Here is a 21,146-nt window from a genome sequence, read left to right as displayed (position 1 = left end):
TTTTTTTTTTTTTACCATTTATTATGCTCTTTCTTCTTTCTTAAAGATCTGCATTTCCTCTGCTGACTCTTCATTCTGAAATATGTCATCAGTGTTTCTTGTAAGGAAGGTCTTAAGCAATAAATGCTCTTGGGTTGCATCTATCTGAAAATATCCTCTTTTTAACTTCATTCCTAAGGGAATAAGGTTGATAGTTTTCTTCTTTCCAGTGTTGTCAAAATTTTGTCTTTTAGTACCCGTGGTTGTGATGAGAAATCTGAGATCTTTCAACTTGTTTTTCCCATGTAAAATGCTATTTTCCTCTAGATGCTATCAAGACTTTTCATATCCTTTAATTCCATATTTTGATTTGGAGGTGCTAGGAGTGATTTTCTTCGAATTTCTATTGCTTTGGCTTGACACAATTGTTGATTCTATAAACTCATATGTTTCTCCAAACTTGGGAAGTTTTAAGCCATTATTTTTTCTGCCTTATTCTCTTTTTCTGGGGCACCAATTACATATGTTGGATCTTTTCATCTCTAATCTGTTCATTCTTCCAATCTTTTCACGCCTGCTTTGCATAAGAGAATTTCTACTGATCTATATTTAATTTCATAGGCTTTTTCCTTTGAGTCTCCTTTCTGATACAGAAACCACTCAGTGAATTTTTACCCGAGATACTGTATTTTTCTTTTCTGAAGTTTTCATTTGGTTCTTTTTTTTTTTTTCTACTAGTGAGATTTTCTATCATCTCATTCATTTCAAATGTGTTTTCTATTACTTCATTAAGTATATTTAAAATAAATACTAATCTAAGTATTTAAGTGATATCTTTCACTATACCAAGGGGCCAGATTCTCAAGGACACAGGGGACAAGAGAATTAGATCAGGTTTTACCTGATAATTCTTATAATTCAAACCTGGGTGACCTGGGTCATCTTGAGCTAGGAGTCCACATTTTCCTCTTGAGACTGAATCATAATTTCCTGATACACTGAGTAATTCTGGATTGTTCTGTGCACGTTGTGATCCCATGCACACTGTGGATTCTGTCAAAAATCTCCAGAGAACGTTGGTATTTTAGTTTTACCAGTCAACCTAGTTAATCTGAGATGTATCTAACATCCTCTACAACATGCCTGAGGCTTGAAACCAGTATGCTGAGGGACGCCTGGGTGGCTCAGTCAGTTAAGAGTCCGACTCCGGCTCAGGTCATGATCTCGTGGTTCGGGAGTTCAAGCCCCGTGTCAGGCTCTGTGCGGACAGCTTGGAGCCTGGAGCCTGCTTCAGATTCCGTATCTCCCTCTCTCTCTGCCCCTCCCCTACTCATGTTCTGTCTCTTTTTCTCTCTCTCTCTCCCTCAAAAATAAATAAACTTCGGGGCGCCTGGGTGGCGCAGTCGGTTGAGCGTCCAACTTCAGCCAGGTCACGATCTCGCGGTCCGTGAGTTCGAGCCCCGCGTCGGGCTCTGGGCTGATGGCTCAGAGCCTGGAGCCTGTTTCCGATTCTGTGTCTCCCTCTCTCTCTGCCCCTCCCCCGTTCATGCTCTGTCTCTCTCTGTCCCAAAAATAAATAAATGTTGAAAAAAAAATTAAAAAAATAAATAAACTTAAAAAAAAGAAAGAAAACAGTATGCCAAGTGAAAGAAGCCAGTCAAAAGAGACCCATTACATGATTTCATTCAGTGTCCAGACTAGACAAATCTATAGAGACAGATTAATGGCTGCTGAGGGTGGGGGAAAAAAGGGAACAGGGTTTCTTTTTGAAATGATGACAATGGTTTAAAATGGACTGAAGTAATGGTTGAATGTACCTGTGAAAATACTAAAAACCACTGTATGCTTTAACTGACTGAATTGTATGGTATGTGAATTACAGCTCAATAAAACTGTTAAAAAGAACTCTTTATAATTAGATCTTAACAGCAATTTTTAATGAAGATCCCCTGAATATCACTGGCAAGTAATACAGAAAGGTAGAGATCACTCTTTACTTCTACCAGCGGAAAAAAGTTTGGGAAAACGTCAGGAGCCAGTTACATACCAATGACAACTATTAATGTTAATTATCAAGGATAAGATCTAATGCTTTTATGAATAGAGCCAATTAAGACAAGTTTGTGATTTTTAGATCGTTTTTTAAAACTGCTTCTGAGAGGCGCCTGGGTGGCTCAGTCGGTTAAGCATCCGACTTCAGCTCAGGTCACGATCTCATGGTCTGTGGGTTTGAGCCCCACGTCGGGCTCTGTGCTGACAGCTCAGAGCCTGGAGCCTGCTTCCGATTCTGTGTCTCCCTCTCTCTCTGCCCCTCCCCCATTCATGCTCTGTCTCTCTCTGTCCCCAAAATAAATAAACGTTAAAAAGAAAAAAATTTAAAACTGCTTCTGAAAGGTTTAGAATAGAGAATTCTCCGTTTAAAAAAATCGGTTTCACAGTCTACCATTACCTAACTATAAGGATGTCTATTTCCACAAAGAACTGTACAATGACAGGTGATCTAACGTAAAGAAAGGAGCTTCTCTCTGCAGATTATATACGTATGTCTAATTCTCTCTGATCGACAAGCTTAAAGCATTGTTATACATTGTTAATACTTTCTATTATCACTGATCTCTGTGACCTGCCAGCCCTCAGTGACCTTCCCTTCTCTATCAAAGTAGTTTCTAGTAGGGTCCTTCTGGTTGGTGGACAACAGGTGCACCGCTCTTAAAATGGTCTTATCACAGACAAGACTCCACTAGAAACAGAAATCAAGGTAAGGACACAATATTGGCTGCTAACGTTTTGGTACCAGAAGCAACATTCTGATTATCTCTGTATTATTTAAAAACGTCATAAACGTCCTCATCTTTCCATTTTTGTCATTTCAAACTATGCCACGGGATCATCAAACATAACGTTCTGATCGGATGAAGCTTGGTTTTTTTGGCTGTTGTAGCAGGATTTTATGCCTTTCATCATCAGCATGCTTAGAGTTGCAGCTGACAATCTGAACACCAAGCCTGCTGCTGAGTTTAATTAGCATATTTAGAAAGAAGTTGGGGTTTTTTTCCCCAACCTATAATTAGGGCTTGCTTTATATTCTAACCCAACATTTGGCGTGTACTTTCATCAACCGGAGTCCGACATATGCCACATGATACTGTTTACTTGTTACAAATAATCTCTCTCACAAATTTTACATTCAAGCAAATAAACGATTGAAAAGAAAAGACACACTCTTAAAATGCAAACTGTTTATTCAGCAAATCAAAAATGGAAATGTTGGCATTCAGACTTCAAGTTGGAAACTGGAGTGCCTCTGTGGCAAAGGCGAAAATCTGAGTTGACAGACTGAAAATAAGGTATTTTGGGACAGCTGAAATAGTGTTTCAATAAACACAGGGAAAAAACCAGCTATTTTGCTAAAAGCATTTAAAAAATATGGACATGCTTTCATAACAATATTTTTATACCGTATTTTCCTAAGTATTTAAGTGATATCTTTCACATTAAAATAACGACAAAATTTTATTTCTAAACGTTAACAGTCAATCGTCGTATATCTTGCTTACTTTGGTCTTCCTTCCTCAGGGAAGCTATTTCAATGTCTTTTTTTTTTTTTAATAAATTTTTAACATTTATTCATTTTTGAGAGACAGAGCACGAGTTGGGGAGGGGTAGAGAGAGAGGGAGACACGGAATCCGAAGCGGGCTCCAGGCTCCGAGCTGTCAGCACAGAGCCCGACGCGGGGCTCAAACTCACAAACCGCGAGATCATGACCTGAGCCGGAGTCGGACGCTCAACCGACTGAGCCACCCAGGTGCCCTTATTTCAATGTCTTAAACCATCTACTTCCTATCACAGACAGGTTTCCTCCAAGAGGTCCTCCTGATTCACTTGTTCACACTCTCCATCTCCACAGTGTTTAGGTATGTAATTCCTACTGCTTTTTTAAACCTGGTTTTGTTGTCATTCAACTGCTCTCTGTCATTAGAGTTAAGCTTATCTCAAAGTAATTTTTCAAAATAAAGGCATTATTTCCTCCACTCCTATTGAGATACTCAATAGGAGTACCTCACCTAAGAAAATAGGTAGAATGTTGGGCAAACGGTGCTGGCTGAACAATACTTTCACCATGAATGAATTTATAAAAATAAAATCTGTCCTACTCGGGCAAAACTGTGAAGCAGAAGTATTTCCTTAAACTTAGTCTTTTTTTTTTTTTAATTTTTTTTTCAACGTTTTTTATTTACTTTTGGGACAGAGAGAGACAGAGCATGAACGGGGGAGGGGCAGAGAGAGAGGGACACACAGAATCGGAAACAGGCTCCAGGCTCCGGGCCAACAGCCCAGAGCCTGACGCGGGGCTCGAACTCACGGACCGCGAGATCGTGACCTGGCTGAAGTCGGACGCTTAACCGACTGCGCCACCCAGGCGCCCCCTTAGTCTTTTTTCAAAAGGCAATAAACTGAATGTAAAGAGCATATGACTTCCATAAGGCAGCCCTCACTCCCATTCCAACACCCAGGACACAAAAAATGATATTAAATGTTGGTTTGGAATGCATCAGCTAAGGGGCACCTGGGTGGCTCAGTCGGTTAGGCTTCTGGCTTTGGCTCAGGTCATGAGCTCGCGGATCGTGGGTTTGAGTCCCGCATTGGGCTCTGGGCTGATGGCTCAGAGTCTGGAGCTGCTTTGGATTCCGTGTCTCCCTCTCTCTGCCCCTCTCCTGCTCGTGCTTTCTCTCAAAAATAAACAAACATACATTAAAAAAATTAAAAAAAAAAAAAAAAAAGAAATGCATCAGTTAAGACATTAATGTTATTAAACATAAAGGGAAAGATGATTTACTTTATTCCGCATATTCTCATTATCTTCCTCCAATTGTTTCTTCTTAGTTTGCTTCGTTGGCCACTGCTACTCTACCCCGTCTCGAAATACTGAAACTCCTCAGGGTTCAGTCCAGGGTCCTTTTCAATGCTGACTTTCACTAAGTGGACTCCGCTTACCTCCTGAATTGCACATCATCTAAGTTCTGAGTTACAGAAAGAACAATCACTTCCTGGCAGGCCAGAAGCCTAAGCAAATTTGGCAATCCTGAGGAATCCACCAAGATAGAGAGTTTCCTGGGCCTGGTTTCCAGACTTGTGAAAAGAAAGTAATAGAGGTAATTTTTTTTTCCCTTAAAATCTTTCCCTATTTTTTCTTTAAAGTTTATTTATTTATTTTTGAGAGAGAGAGGGAAAGCAAGCAGGGGAGAGGCAGGGAGAGAGGGAGAGACAGAGTCCCAAGCAGACTCCACATGGTTGGCGCAGAGACCGACGTGGGGCTCGATCCCACGAACCACGAGATCATGACCTGAGTCGAAATCAAGATCTGGGCTTAAGCGCCCACTGAGCCACCCAGGTGGCCGACTGAGCCACCCAGGTGCCCCCAAACCTTTCCATTTTGAAATGATTACAGAGTCAAAGGAAATTGCATAAATAGTACAACGACTCCCATGTACCCTTCCATCCGGCTTCTCCGCTGGTTACAACGTATTACGTCCAGGGCACAATAGCAAAACCAGGAAGCTGACGCTACTACGTTAATGTTCCGTCAGAGACCTTTCGGCTTTTATCCTTTTCTAACCTGTGCGTATTCCACGCGATTTTAGCCCACGTACAGACTCATGTAACTACCACCACATTCAAGACGCACGGCTGTACTATCACCACAAAAGAGAACTGCCCCGTGCTGTCTCACTCCCCACTCTGCCCCTGACCTTGTCCCCTGGGAACCATTCATCGGCTTTCAACCTCTGTAGTTTTGGTAATTCAAGAATGTTAGGTAAGTGGAGTCATAAACAACGTAACGTTCTGAGCGTCCATGCTCGTCACTCAGGACCGTTTGGGGCCGCCCAGGCTGCCGTGTGCTCCCAGTGCCGCGGGCCCACGGGGCGCCCAGCAGGTGGCTACCATGCCGCCCGGGAGGGACTCGAGGGCCATTTCTAGTATTTTGCGGTTACAAACAAAGCTGCTACGAATATTCACGTACAGGTTTTTCTGCAAATATGCTTTAATTGTTCTGGGATAAATGTCTACAAACGCCAACAACCAGGTCACATGGTAAGTGCATGTTTACTTTGTTTAAAGTTGCAAACTGTTTCCAGAGTAGCCAAACCATCTTACCTTCCTACCAGCAATGTGTGGGAGATCTCCTTTCTCCGTAGGGTCATCAGCACTTAGTAGGACCGCTGGTCCGTATTTTAGCGGTCCTAATACCTGCTCACTGGCCTGCCTCTCATGGGGGGTGTAGTTCGCAGTTTGCTAATGGCAAGGGCACTGAACAGCTGTTTATGTGCTCACTGCCATCCAGATCTCCTCTTGGGCACGGTGTCTCTTTGGGTCTTTCGTCCATCCTATAACTGGACTATCTGAGGTTTCTTGAGGATTGTGTTTCGAGTTCTTTGTAAGGTGTACATCCTGTATGTGGTCTGCAAATATTTACCCCCATTCTGGAGCCTGCCCTTTCATCGGCTTACCTGGGCCTTAGAAGTGTACGTTTTTAGTGTTGATGAAGTCCACTTGAGTAATTTTTGGTGTCCTAGGAACTCCTCACCAAGCCCTAGGTCCAGAAGACGTCCTTTGATGTTTTCTTCTGAAAGTTTTCTACTTTTACGTTGAATATTTTTTTAATGTTTATTTTTATTTACTTACTTTTTATTTTTGAGAGAGAGCATGAGCAGGGGAGGTGCAGGTGCGGGGGACAGAGGGTCTGAAGCGGGCTCTGCGCTGACAGCACAGGGCCCCGTGCGGGGCTCAAACCCACGAACCTGACCTGATCGTGACCTGAGCTGGTCAGCTGCTCAACTGACTGGGCCACCCAGGTACCCCTATGTCATCTACTTAAATCCATGACCCATGTTGAACTATTTTTCACATTTGTGTGAGGCTGAAGGAAGTTTGTTTTTTCGCTTACGATTCCGTGCTGTTTGCTGAAGATGATCCTTCCTCCACTGAGTTGCGTCAGCACCGTCGTCAAAATCAGCTGGAGGTAACTGCGTACATTTCGGCCTGGGTTCTCCTTTCTACCTGGTGATCTGTGATGTCTACTCCTCCCCCACTACGCAGTGTCTTGCTTAAGGCAGCAACGTAGTAACTCTCAACAGTAGGTAGTTACTCTGACTACTTCGTTCTCCTTTTCCAAAATCATTAAAAGAATCATTTTAGCTACTCCAGTTTCACTGCATTTCCATGTAAACTTTGCAGTAAGCCTGTGTGTACCTAACAAATAAAAAATCTTTACTGCTCTAAAGGAAAAACCTGTGAGCTGTCGTAACTACTGAAAATGAAATGATGTTATTAAATTTGTAGCTAGGGACAGTCGCTTAGGGACAAGCCAGGAGCCTGAGGCCTAAACACAACTACCAACACAAGGGCAGGAGCTGGACTTGTTGCGGGTGGAGAGCTCGACACGTACTTTCACCTGGATTTAAAAGAACAAGAAAACAAGAACCCTGCCGGGATTTTGACAGGCGCTGTATCGAACCCGCAGATCAGTTTGGGGAGAACGGACCTCTTTAACGTTTAAAGCACCTCCATCAGCCTCGCTACCAACAACAGCTCTACTGCTGCCATGTTTCTTCTGTCCTCAGTCCCACTGCGTCCTTTCCCTGCCTCTTTAAAAGGGGAGGAGCTTGGGGCGCCTGGGCAGCTCAGCCGGTTGAGCATCCAACTTCGGCTCAGGTCATGATCTCGCGGTTTGTGGGTTTGAGCCCCGCGTCGGGCTCTGTGCTGACAGCCCAGAGCCTGGGGCCTGCTTCGGATTCTGTGTCTCCCTCTCTCTCTCTGCCCCTCCCCCATTCATGCTCTGTCTCTGTCTCAAAATAAACGTTAAAAAAAAAAAAGAAGTTTCAAGTTGCTGTAATCTCAGTGATAAATCATGTTTTGGAATCTAAGTTTAAAAAGCTTATGGGGGAACCAGAACAGTGCATAAGTCTGCTGGCACCGAGCTTAATGCTTGTTTTTACTACATCATGTTACTAGAAAATGTCTGTACTTTATGGGGTCAGTTTGTAAATCAATTTTACAGCCTTCCAGAGTCAATCTCTGCGCTTCTTATTTCCATGTCCCCATTCCTGTCTCTTTCATCTCATAATTAACATCTCTGAAAACAGGTAACATAATGCCTTACAATGTGTTTTTAAAGTGTATTTCTAGACATTTCAAAGGAAGTTGCAATGTTCTTGACTGAAATCTCACAATGTGCTCAACACTCGTATGTATGATTTCATGATTCTTCTCATCCACTACTCTCCACTGCTCCTTTCTCCCGATGCATAAGTGAAGACAAAATTTTCATATGAAAATGTCTGTGCTGTCAGAAGACCAATAATGTATTTTATAGGTTTGGAAATAAATGTAGTTTGAAAGAGCACAAGGGGAGGGGCACCTGGATGCTTTGGTCAGTTAAGCATCTGACTCCTGATTTTGGCTTAGGTCATGATCTTACGGTTCGTGAGTTCAAGCCCCGCATCGGGCTCTGTGATGGCAGCACGGAGGCTGCTTGGGATTCCCTCTCTCCCTCTCTCTCTACCCCTTCCCTGTTCTCACACACACTCTCTCTCAAAATAAATCCATAAACATTTTTAAAAAATAATAAAATACAAGAACACAAGGGAAAAAAAGTATTTCCTTCCCCGAACACATCCAGTCTCCACTACTCCCTTTTTGTCTTCTCTAACTCCCTCTACTTGAAATTCATGACTATAAAACATTCTGAAATCCAGCAAAACATGAAAACTGATACACAGTTTACTGTAAAGTCAACTTACTTATTAACACACTGTTTTAATCAAACACTACATTACCTAAAAGTATCGGTAACTTGATGGCTCCCAAGATCTAAAGTCTACAGCATGGTGTTCAAACGTTTCCACAACAGGGATTGAAATCTCTCTTCCTAAACTCCACATGAGCTCTTTTCTTCAGCCGAGTCACCTACCAACACCTCTCTAGACCCGCCCTCTGCCCGCCTGTGTCCCTGTCTCCTTCATCCCTTGTTTCTAGAACGCCTTCCTCTCTGCCCACAGAAAGCCTTTTTATTCTGCAAAGTCCTACCAGTAAAGCATCCTCTTATGAGCAATATGATGTTATATGAACAGCATAAATTCCGGCATCAGCCTGACTTCGATTTTAATCCAGCCTATGCTAATTACCGACTCATGTCTCTGAAGCTGGGTTTCCTCATCTGTAAAATGGAACATCCATTTTAGATGACACCCAAATCATAGATTTATTGTCAGAATTAGAATAATACAGGTAAAGTCCGTAACACATAGTGAGAGTTAAATAACCAGTGGAAAAAACCATTAAGAATGGTTTTCTTAATGAATGGTAATCTTAAGAATTAAGATTATTTGTTTCTCTGAGTTCACTGTAATTTGCTTGTATAACCCAACAAAGAGTTCGCAATCTGGGCTCACTCCATCTCTTAAACTTTTGCCCTAAGTGATTATTTAACTTTTATTACTTTAGTTCTTATTTATGTCTTGTGTTTTGTGTCCCCAAAGGGACTGGAAGCCTTTTCCAAGTCAGGACCATATGCTACACTTACTTAAAATTTTATGCAGTTTAGCACAGTGCTATTTATAAAAGAAGACCCCAGGAATATTTCCTCAGTAAAGCATCTACTAAAATACAATCTGTCCAGAAAATGAGAGCCACATTTTAAGAGGTACGTTAACCTAGCAGAACACGTCCACTGAAGAGTAAAGGGAGAGAGAGAGGAGGGAGAAGGCACAAGGTGAGGGTGAGGGTACTATGTGCATGTCAGATAGTGGGAGACAGAATGTGTACATAAGCCTTGAGAACCCAGAAACTACAGGTATTTAGATGTTTAGCCTAAAGAGAAGATGGCTTCAGAAGGCATGGTAACAAGATAAATTAGATTATGGTATGTGGTTCTACAGCAAAACTAGGACCAACGATTAGGAGAAAAAGAAATTCAGCTTAACATAAAGTAAAATTCTATGACATCGGAGCTGTCCAACAATGAAATGAATGGGATTCATTTAACGTTAGGTACCTCGTAAAATTACACGTATTTAACAGAGCTCAGGGTTGAAATGCTTCTCAATGTCAACGTCAGAAAGATAGTTGTCAGGTAGAATGCTGTGTTGAGAAGAACTCTAAGACTGCACATAGAGTCGGTGGGAAAGGGTCTTATGATCAGTTAAGAGTATCTGTGTCACAGCCTGGAAGAAGGGCAGGTAACACAAATACCTCATATTTACTATCTCCAATCCAGAGGAATTATTTTCAAAAGTAATCATTCCTTATTGAGAATTTAGATGTGAATTGGGTACAGTTTCACAAAACCCCATGAAACTAACATTCTTTAAATGTTCAATAAAATGATATTTTTAAAGTATTTTTAAATGAGTCCTCAGCTAGGACCGTGGCTTACTGTTTGAGCAAAGAAAGAAGCACTTTGGTTTCGCATCCTGTAATTCACTCGAGACCCTAATACCATCATAAAACACGTCATGTTTTACAATTTTCAAAGCATATTCATCCTTTTATTTTTAATAAACTTTGTGCCTATCAAATATCAATAGGGAAAAGCATATGAGTAGGCAAGAGCCCCAGTGAGATCTGATGAATAGAAAAGTGTTAATCAAAGTGATCTTCCTTTGGGGTGCCTTGTGGCTCAGTCGGTTAAGTGTCCAACTCTTGATTTTGGCCCATGAACGATCTCCCAGTTCGTGGGATCGGGCCCCGCGACGGGCTCTGTGCTGATGGCACAGAGCCTGCTTGTGATCCTCTCTCCCTCTGGCTCTTTCTGTCCCAGAGCCAAGCTCACTCTGGCTCTCTCTCAAAAATAAATAAAAAAACTTAAAAAACATTTTTTTTAATGAAAAATAAAAATGAAATGTGAGACTGCTCCTTAAGCTCTTCACATAAATTATTACGAGCTGTTCACAGAGAGAGAGACTTCTAACGTGTGTCAACAGGTCGAAGAAGAATCCCAAATGAAAAATCATTTGGTAAACAGGCCTATTTTTATCATTCCATCGTACACTGCATACAATCAAACACGCATCTGTAGGGAAGACTTTAAATCAATCATTACACCTGTCAAACAGTTTACAAAGACAAAATTCCTCCGTGGCCATGAAAAGCACCACGTTCCTCTAAAAACGTCTGCTTCCACACTCACACAGCCCGCTGCCGCGTAAGGTCTTACCCACCTGTGTACGTAGTGCAGCTGATGAACGGAGTCGATCGCTATCACCATCTCAGCCAGGTAAAACCGAGCCATATCTTCAGGCAGTCTATCTTCAAATTTGCTGAGCAGAGTCAGCAAATCCCCACCAACATAATAATCCATCACCAGGTACTGGGAATGAGAAGAAAAAAAGTAATCAAATAATCAGGGTGAAAAGTTAATGTATGTGATAGAACCCAAGGTCAAACGGCACTGGGGTCAAATACCGTCGTTGTTAATTAACGAGAAGCTGTGTGAGATGATCCTCACAAAGCCTGTATGCTTCCTGAGGCAAGAATATAAAGTTTTTGAAAATTGAGCCAGGGAACAACGAAGGACTACCATTGTTTTGTTGTTATACTTTGCCAAGTAACGACATCAAAAAGGAACATCAACATCACCGCCTATAACAGACCATAGTTTTATCAACGTTTCATAGAAGAATAAACATTTTAATTCACAAGTGATTACAGTAATTCGAATGCAAGCCAGCCACGTATGTTGAATAGATTCCTTTTATAACCATTATTACGTTTTCCCTCTTTTCTCTTGGACTGGTAGCAACTTTATTAAACCAGCACTGGACCAGCATTTGGAAAGCACTCTTATACAGGACATAATAATTTCCACGATGTACATACTCCTCTTATTTCTGATAGTGCAGAAGTATCCAAACGGTACTCTTCTTAGGTCTATATAAACAGAAGCCAAGTAATTTTAGATATGGACTCCCACGAGTATGTGTATACGATACTGTGATTTATAGTAAGAAATACATACATTTGTTGGCACAAAGCTAGCTTTTGTTATTTACAAGAAACTCCTTTCAACCACACTAGTATTTATGTTGATGAGGTGACTTCTGCAAAGTCCTTAGGTAACCTAAGGACGGAGGCTGGTCGCCAGGGGAACCAAATGAGATTAGAAGGTTGGAAATTTCTAGGGAAGGGCCGAGGCTAAATCCATCCTTAATGGCTAATGACTTGATAGATCATGCCTATCTAAGGACGCTGTCCTAGAAACCCAAAAGGATGAGGTTTGGAGAGCTTCCAGGTCGGCCAACAAGTGGAGGTGCTGCGGTGCGGGGCGGGGGGGGGGGGAGGCTCCACGCCTCCCTCACCGTACCCAGCCTTGTACACCTGCGTCACGGAGCTCCTCCTGAGTCCGGTGAGCTGCCCCAGCAGACCAGCCGTATCTGAGGATTAAGTCGTGACGATCTCCAACCTACCGTCTGTGAGTCAGAAGCACAAGTAGTAACCTGAACTTGTACCTAGGGGTGAGGAGGGAGTCTTGTAGGACTGGACCCCTTAGCCTATGGGATGTGACACTATCTCCAGGTGGCCGGCATCAGAATGGAGTTAAACCACAGGATACTCTGCTGGTGTTGCAGAAACCCACACACCTCATGTCAGAAGCAAAGCAGTACTGAGAGAGTACTGGGGAACGTAAGTGAAAACAAGTCTTCCCTTACCATAGGTATACGCCAAAAATGAAAAGACGAGTAGACACCAAAATGTTCACAGGGATTAGCTCTGGGTTGTTAGATTACCCATGGTGTCATAGACATCTGGTATTTTCTTTCTTCTTTGTTTTTAAGTTTACTTATTTATTTTGAGAGAGAGAGAGAGAGAGGGAGTGCGAGCAGGGGAGGGGCAGAGAGACAGGAGGAGAGAGAATCCCAAGCAGGCTCTGTGCCACCAGCATGAAGCCCGACGCAGAGCTCAATCCCATGAACCACGAGGTCATGACTTGAGCCGAAATCAAGTCAGATGCTTAACCGACTCAGCCACCAGGTGTCCCGCTTTTTGGTATTTTCTAGATCGCTTTATAAACACGTATATATGTGTGTGTATTATAGTACAGGATAGTATAGTAATTTTATCGTACCATAGCATATCATATCATATATATTTTTTAGGTTGAGTGAAAACAAGACAGAGAGTGAAAAGATGATCTTTGTAGTCAGAGAAACCTGTATTCAAATTCTGACTCTGGATTATCAATGACTTTTGAAAAATAAATTAACCTCTTTGACACTTTATTCTCTCATCTATGTTATCTATGATAACGACACCTTCTTCTGAGTGTAGCACTCAGCATGAAGGACAGTAAACAGAAGATTCTTAAATGTCACTTATAACACCTTCAAGTTAAAATGCTTTTATCACTGAGAGGCACCTGGGTGGCTCAGTTGGTTAAGCGTCCAACTCGTGATTTCAACTCAGGTCGTGATCTCACGGTTGTGAGATCAAACCCTGCTTTGGGCATGGAGCCTGCTTAATATTCTCTCTCCCCCTCTCCTTCTGTCCTCTCCCCTGCCTGTAGGAGTGCATGCTTGCTTGGTCCCTCTCTCAATAAATAAATAAGTAAAATTATTTTATCGCCAAATAAAGATATTACTTCAGTGCTATCACCAAGTTGACATTTAAGATTTAAAGAGTCTTGGGAAAATTCACATTCTTGTCACTCTACATTAAAATGATAAGCATGGGCAATTTTTATTAAATAAAAGCAACCAACTTCATTTTTTAAATCCTTGAAAATCAGAGAAACAATGCATTTCAAATTCTGGTCTATGGTTTACTTGCTATATTTACTGGACCTAATGTTTAACAGACTCTATCATGAAGATTAGAACAAACTAATATAACGAAACTCTTGGCGTAAACATGTTGCTAGAAATGACGATGGCTGTGGAGAAGAAACCCACATCTACTACTCTAAAGTTAAAGTACTTCGAGTAGCAAACACAAAAACTTTTCAAATAGAAAAGTCTGCTATGAAAACTGGAAACAAATACACACACACAGAAAGTCGTAAAACATAACTCACCCCTTCAACAAACATTCACCAGGCGCCAATCAGGATTTCTCCATCCCAAACCTGGAGAAAACCCCGGAGGATAAGAAGGCGAAAAGGTTCCTACATCAAAGGCTTTCCTGCCTCGACAGTGCGCGGTAGCTGTTCTCACTACCCCAGGCTCCTCAGGCCCGAGCGTAACCATCGACCAGAAAACTGCTGAGAAACATTCGTGTCAACATTTTTGCCACCCACGGTCACCTTCAAAGTCCAGGCTCCCTGTGCCAGCCTATCGCCTACTTTCACCCATAATCCGCTCTGTCCTTCCTCTTAATAAACCCCATGGGTCCCTTTCCTTCAGCCTCTCCATGTGCCTTTTTATGATAAAGACACCTCCTTGAGACGGCATACAAAATTATGAATACACAGGGGGGCCTTGGTGGCTCAGATCGTGGAGCGTCCGGCTCTTGGTCTCGGCTCAGGTCGCGATCCCGGGGTTGTGGGGTCGAGCCTCGCATCAGGTTCCACGCTGAGCATGGCACCTGCTTGGGATTCTCTCGCTCTCTCAAGGAAAATTTTTTAAAAATTATAGTACCTAATTATTCCTAGTTTCCCTTTCCTGCGGCCTGCTAAACAGAGTTCTGGCTCTGTCTGCTCGTATACTCTTCCCCTACCTTGCCCTCAGAGGTCAATTCACTGTTTCTAAGACAGAATTCAGCAACTGGAGAGAGCAATGAGCAGAAAACACAAAAGAAAATTCGCAAGAGAAAAGCGATGAGTTGAAAATGAACTATGCTCGCAGTCGGGTTTTGGTATCAGGGAGACAAGATGCGTTAGAAACGGCCAATAAAAGCCTCACATAGGAAAAAAAGCTCCTTTTGTCCGTAACACATACCAGCAGATCTCTCCAAGGGCTGCCCAGTCGTTCTTTTACGTGTTCCCTTTTGTTCAGGACAACATTCAACTGAATCACCAAGGTCCTGCTGCATCTACTTCCTACTGAATCTCCATGGAGTCCATCCACTTCCAGCCCCACCCACTTCCCCAATCCCCATCCAGGCCCCTGGCCTGTCTTGATGACATTAAGCTTACAGGTTTAGGGACAAAGTAAACAGCTTTCTATTTGATATATTATTCTGTAAATGACTTTGTTGCGAACGGAAGACAGAATACAGAACAAGAGGGGAACACACAAGCTCATGCACAATCCCACAGCGAGGAAACACCCACTGGGTGCGCCCATCACAGCCCCCAACTGAGCCGCCACAGTGAGTAAGGGCTCCTGCCTTGACGGAATTTACAATCTAAAGGAGAAAAAAACACAAATCAGTGGGCAACTTCAGTGTCATGCAAATACCGTGACAGAAATGAGTAGAAGGTATTGCTGTAGGCCCTTTAAGGAAAAGAACCTGACTTTGAATCCCGTTCATTCATTCATTTGTCTAAAATGTCTTTTTGTACAAGGTGTGAAAACTATTCTCTTCAAGAGTCAATTATCAAAAACAAGTAATTAAATATCCATTCTGTCTTGTAATTAGATTGAAACGTCTCCTTACCATAATTTAGGATGTGAAATACACTTGGATCTGCTCTTGGGCCTCTATCCTGCTAAGGTTGTCTATTAACATGTCAGTATCATATGGCTCTCAGTGAGTAATTAGTAAAGTTTAATATCTGGTAGAACAACTTCCTACTCATAAACTATCTTTAAAATAGTACCCAATATGGCCAAGATGCCTTTAAACAAGTTTAAGAAAAATACAGACTGAGAGGTGATGTTCGTAAGATAGGTCAAGGAGATAATAATCCTAGCATAAAGGGCCCCCACCAGGGGTCAAGAAGAGGGCAAGCAATCCAGCAAAACTAGGCTGAGGCTATATTAACCATTAATTTGCCGAAGAGGAAGCACAATTAGCCAACTGACACACGGTCACAACCAGAGCAACAACGAAATCCATTTTGCACCAAGCAGGGAGTTGAAACGACACTGCTTTCTTGGGGTTGACACACTGCAACTCTTCGGGAAAGTAACTTCCTGTACTTACTGAAATGTAAAAGGTGCGTACCCCTGGACCTGGTATTCCCACTTTTAGGAATACAGTCAAGGAAAATAAGAACTCCAATATGTCGGGCATATGGACAAGTATATCTACCTCACGGCACTTTGATAACTGCAACAAGTCAGAAACAATATGAATAGTGACCAACAAGGAAACCATTAAACGGATCCATCCAACATGTCCATTCTGTGGAGTAGTATACAGTCGCCAAAAAGAATAATTAAATATATATGCCCATGGGATCACTGAAGGACAAGAGCAAGCTGCACAGTAACATGTACTTGGTTCTTACATTTCTAGACCTCTGTATTGTAGAGGGGAAAGAGCACTGCAGTTGACCAGTGATATCAAGTTCTGCAACGGGCCAAAGGTGATGGACCCAAAGTCAAAGGCAAATAGCTCATCCACACTGAGAGGAAGAATGAGAACAGGTACAAATGCGAGTAAATCTACACAGATACAGGGGAGGTGAAAGGGAACTCTCATGCTGAGACTAGAGCATGGCAAGTGGCAAGTTCATGCTTGAGTGACCAGTGCTTTCACTGTCTCCATGAAGTAGGAGTCCCAGTCTGCGGGCACAGGGTTTTCTAGATAAGGTCCCTGTAGCAGACACAGGGATCACAGCTGCTGTCCCTGCCTTATGGCTGTGTAATCAGAGGCGTAAGAAGTTAAACGATTTGCCCAAACATACCCTGGGTGGGCGGAAAACCAGAGCTCAGGGTTCTTGATCCTGAGATCAGCTTCTTTGTACTCAAAAGAGTCATCGATAAAAAAACGGACTACACCCATGACATAAAGAATATGTGCAGGGCGCCAGAATACTAAAAAGGAAATTAAAGACACAGACGGAGTCTCTAGCAATCTTTCATCCCTCCAAAATAAACAGACCCCTAGGCATGGCCAAAGCACACCATAGGATTTCCAACTCCGAATTTCTTAAAAAAAAAAAAAAAAAATCTTCATCTCAAATCTTGTGCTTCTAAGAAACTGCATTCCAAAGAAACAATGCTACAACGTGTGAAAGCATACAATAAATGAACTGTGTTCCGGAGAAAGAATGTCTCCTAGAACAGATATGCTTGTGGAAGTTTCCTTGGGGAGAAGAGGAAGTCTGTTTAGTCATCCTGCTCTCCGAGACATTCGCAGTTAATCCTGGAGCCCACCCTGCACTCATCCTTCCGTGCCTTTTTCTAACAATTTCTATCTTCAGCACAAACTGGTTTCCTGTAAAGAGTCTGGAGTTGGTATGACTAATCATCATCTAACATTTAAATGCCTCTCATCCTGTAAACAGTTGACAAATGCTAATTCAAGAAGCAGAATTTTTGTTTTAAATATTTCCCTGACTGTTTTTCCCCCTCCAGGATAAAAGAACTAAACAGGAAACAGCGGACAAGGAGGTATGAAGAAGACACAAATTTCACGGATTCATAATATTCTAAATGACATCCAAGTGATAAGAATTGCATGTGACAGTGTTGATGCAACTAAGCAGGTTTGTGTTTAAGGAGTTTTTTTTAAAAAAAGGGTCTAATCACATTTTGATATCATTCATTAAGTTACGCCAACTTATCTGAAGCAAATAAAACACATATATGCTATGACGCTATATAATTTTTTCATCAATTGGCCGTAGAGATATTTGAGCAGGTTATACGTGAGACTGATGGCTTTCTTGAATCACACAGCACTACAGACCAGGTTCCTTATGTGGCTACCTCCGGGCTAACAGTTATTTTGGAAAAGAACTGTATAATAAAATTTCCTTTTTGGTATCTAAGACTTGCCAACATTTCTAAATGATTTTATTTTCTAATATTTTATAAATATTCAAAAGAAAGTCTTTGATGATAACCAAGGTAATTTAGGACTTGTACTCTCGAGACTAACCCAGCACAAGCTTCCTCTCAGCTAAGAAAAGTTACACTGTAACTTTTATTCTAAAACTATATTTTCTATAAATTAAGGGCTGATATATATAGGCTATTTCTCACCGAGAAATTAAGAAGTGATGTATATATATGTGTGTGTGTGTGTATAAACTATTTCTCACTGAGATATTTCTCACCAAGAAATGAAAAAACAATTCTAACGTCAAAAGCAAAGGACACATAGAAGACTAACCTCAGAGGAGACAGAATAAGTCAGGCTTTTTGTCAATGAAAATGAGGCAAAATGTTGCTATACAAGATTGGGTATTTGGACACTCCGGTTCTGTATCTAAAAACTTCTATGTTTATAACGAAATACAGAGTTCTAAGCAATCCCTGAATCCACAGTGTTGCGCCTATCTGTAACAGAAAGCATGGTCATTGGTGGGTTTATTATCGAAAAGCGTTCAAAAATCCATCATGATGAACTGCTGTTAAGTTTGCTAACCAAATACTTGGTATGTGTTTACTCTTAGAAATTTTGCCGACAAATGCGTGTAGATTATATTTGCACTGACACGCTCATTGTGAAAATTTCACAGAAGTATGGCTAAATCAAGTCAAATATAATCCCACTCAATTTAACAGAACTAACATATGCAAAGCTCTCCACCAAGACTTTTAAACAATTCTGACTAAAGCCCACAATAATAAATACGATTTATATGACGGTTCGATACGTATCATACAAGAAATAAATGTCACGAAACAATAATTCCTCTTACTGCCTGCACTCTGTCATTTCCTATTTTATTTAATTTTTTTAAATGCTGGTTGTAACCCTTCCATTGATTTTATGATCCACCAATGGGTCACAATCTGAAGTTTGAAACACACTATTCCATTCTGCAAGCGCATAAGGGATATAAAGACAAGATCTGGCCTAAATCAGATGAGCTCTGTGACTACTAAATTACACAAACTTTTCATTATATTTTTGAAGATAGCAGGGTTCATGTCACTTAAGTCAAAGGTGTATATATACATATGTTACTCAGATAACGACAGCACTAAGAAAGAAGGTAACGCTCAAATGAAATGAGAGAGATGAATTCAAACCGGGAATTCTGGAAATGACTTTTAACACACAGAATCTGAGAACAATCTTGCAGTATTAACTGGACTTCACCGGGACGAGGGGAGAACGGGCACTAGGACGAAAGGTACCGGGGACAAGGGCCATAAAGGCACAAAGTAGAACACAGATGGCCAAGAGAGGCATTATTCCACTGAGGCAGAAAACCAGGGTTGGTGGGTGGGCACGGTATTTCCGGTTTATCTTTTCTCTCCGACCGCCACGGTGCAGCTGACGTCACTGCGAACCATCTCCCTGCACCTCAACCCGCCCCCCCTTCATTAGACCCAATGGGGCAGAGTCCCCATCTCTCTCTCTCGCTCTGTCTGCAGGAGTCTTCTCCGTGCTGGGTCCCCTGTCTCTGTCCTCTCCAGGCGAACCCTCCTCGTTTACAAGCACTAGGCAGTCATTCTCGTCTACTACTTGTATTCGCTGTGATCTATGACGAGGAGGGGGCCGCCCATCTTTTCCCGTAAAGGGCCAGACAGTAACCACTTCCGCTTGTAGGCCAAGAGGAAAAATCAAGATATATAATAAGATAGAAAACCAATCTCCACACATTTTTGTTAGTACAAGTCAAAATAAAATAACTGAGTGTGACTTTTGTGATACAGGTGTACTAATAGAAAAATGGAATTCTTTATGTGGCGGAGGGGGGTGTAACAGTTTGCTTAATTGGGGCTCAGAGTCAGTGTTCCTCATCATCCGGATCTAAAGCTAACGGCCCTCTGCAAATGCTGATCTGTAACGAGAGGCTCGTATGTCATCTGTGAAAATGTCTTCACAAAGATGGCTACTGGTATCAATTCATGAGCAGATGATTAAGTTTTATTTTCTTGAGAAAGATGGAGAGCACGTGGGAGAGGGCAGAGAAAAAGAGGGAGATGGAGAATCCCAAGCAGGCTCCGTGCTGCCAGCACAGAGCCCGACGTGGGGCTTGAACTCATGAGCCACGAGAACATGACCTGGGCCGAAACCACGAGTCGGACGCTTGACCGACGGACCCACCAGGCGCCCCTCGTGAGCGTATAACTTCAACTGAGCATGCTCCTCACTTGGAAGGCCTTTGCAGAACGCTCTGGGACTGTTCTGCTACTTGTGTTGAAGCAAGTCATTACACCGCAGATTAATCACTTCTAACTAAAGGTCAGGTGAAGTTCTCAATTGCCGATAAGCGGGCTTTAAACTCGAGGCAGCTCCTTAGCACTTAAATCAAATCCCCAAAACTGGTCCTAACTGCAGCTGGAGCTCAAAAGGTCTATTTGATACAAATTTATGTGGAAACGGAGACCTCGTTTCTTTTTACTTTCGACAGCATGAGAATTAGATAAAGCAACTTGACATTACCTGTGATTCAAACAACGTTAAATGTCAAAATGACGGCCCCGTAGTGTAAGTTTTACATGTAAGTGCTGGGTTGTCTTATAATTTGGGGTTAAATTTATTCTAAAACATGTCAAGTCTACAGGAGAAACGCATTTCAAAGCTATTCAATATTCTCTAATAATGGCTGAGGGTGGGGCTTTTTGTTCAGAAATGTTTCAATCTTGCCCTCTGCCACAAAGTGTTAACACCGCAAAAGCACTCAACGTATGTACAGCAGGTGGGGACACGCGGCTGTGGCTTCTGACAAAAATTCACGAACACGGTAACCGTTGTTTCCGTGACACTGAATAAAGTTGACCGGGGATATTACTGGTTCAGTAACAGACGACAGATTCAAATATTTGCTGCCAGCTACCTGCCGATTAAGACGACAAAGGACGTCCACGGGCGTTAGGCGCCTGATATCTTACATTATGTGTCAATCTGTCCACACACATTTTTACCGCTCTCCACCGCAATGCATCTTAGCAGAGAACATTCAGGTTGTACCAAATTAGTATCTTCTCGACTTCTCCGAAAATACTATGGACTATAATTATTCCACACAAACTATTAATAAAGGCCGATTCGTCAGGGACTTCAAACTCAGCCCCGACGCCTCAACTAACAACAACAGAGCACAATCTGTAACCTCTTTCAACTCAAGAGCCAAAACCAACCACTCAAAATCGTTTCCAGG

General features: G+C 42.1%; 1 protein-coding gene across 9 annotated transcripts in view; it reads right to left on the bottom strand.

The window, feature by feature from the left end:
• The window catches only part of CDC42BPA (CDC42 binding protein kinase alpha), a 247,697-nt gene that overhangs the window by 183,914 nt on the left and 42,637 nt on the right, over window positions 1-21,146 (bottom strand). For all 9 annotated transcript variants that reach the window (XM_040451888.1, XM_040451895.1, XM_040451889.1 and 6 more), the window contains exon 4: window positions 11,200-11,348. In XM_040451888.1, the coding sequence (XP_040307822.1) occupies window positions 11,200-11,348 (149 nt within the window). The remainder of the gene's footprint in view (window positions 1-11,199; window positions 11,349-21,146) is intronic.

This window comes from Herpailurus yagouaroundi, unplaced genomic scaffold (genome assembly GCF_014898765.1).
Source record: "Herpailurus yagouaroundi ecotype Mexico unplaced genomic scaffold, PumYag 205, whole genome shotgun sequence".
Lineage (NCBI taxonomy): Eukaryota > Metazoa > Chordata > Mammalia > Carnivora > Felidae > Herpailurus > Herpailurus yagouaroundi.
The sequence above is the reverse complement of the archived record's forward strand: the minus strand, read 5'-3'. Positions and strand labels throughout refer to the sequence as shown.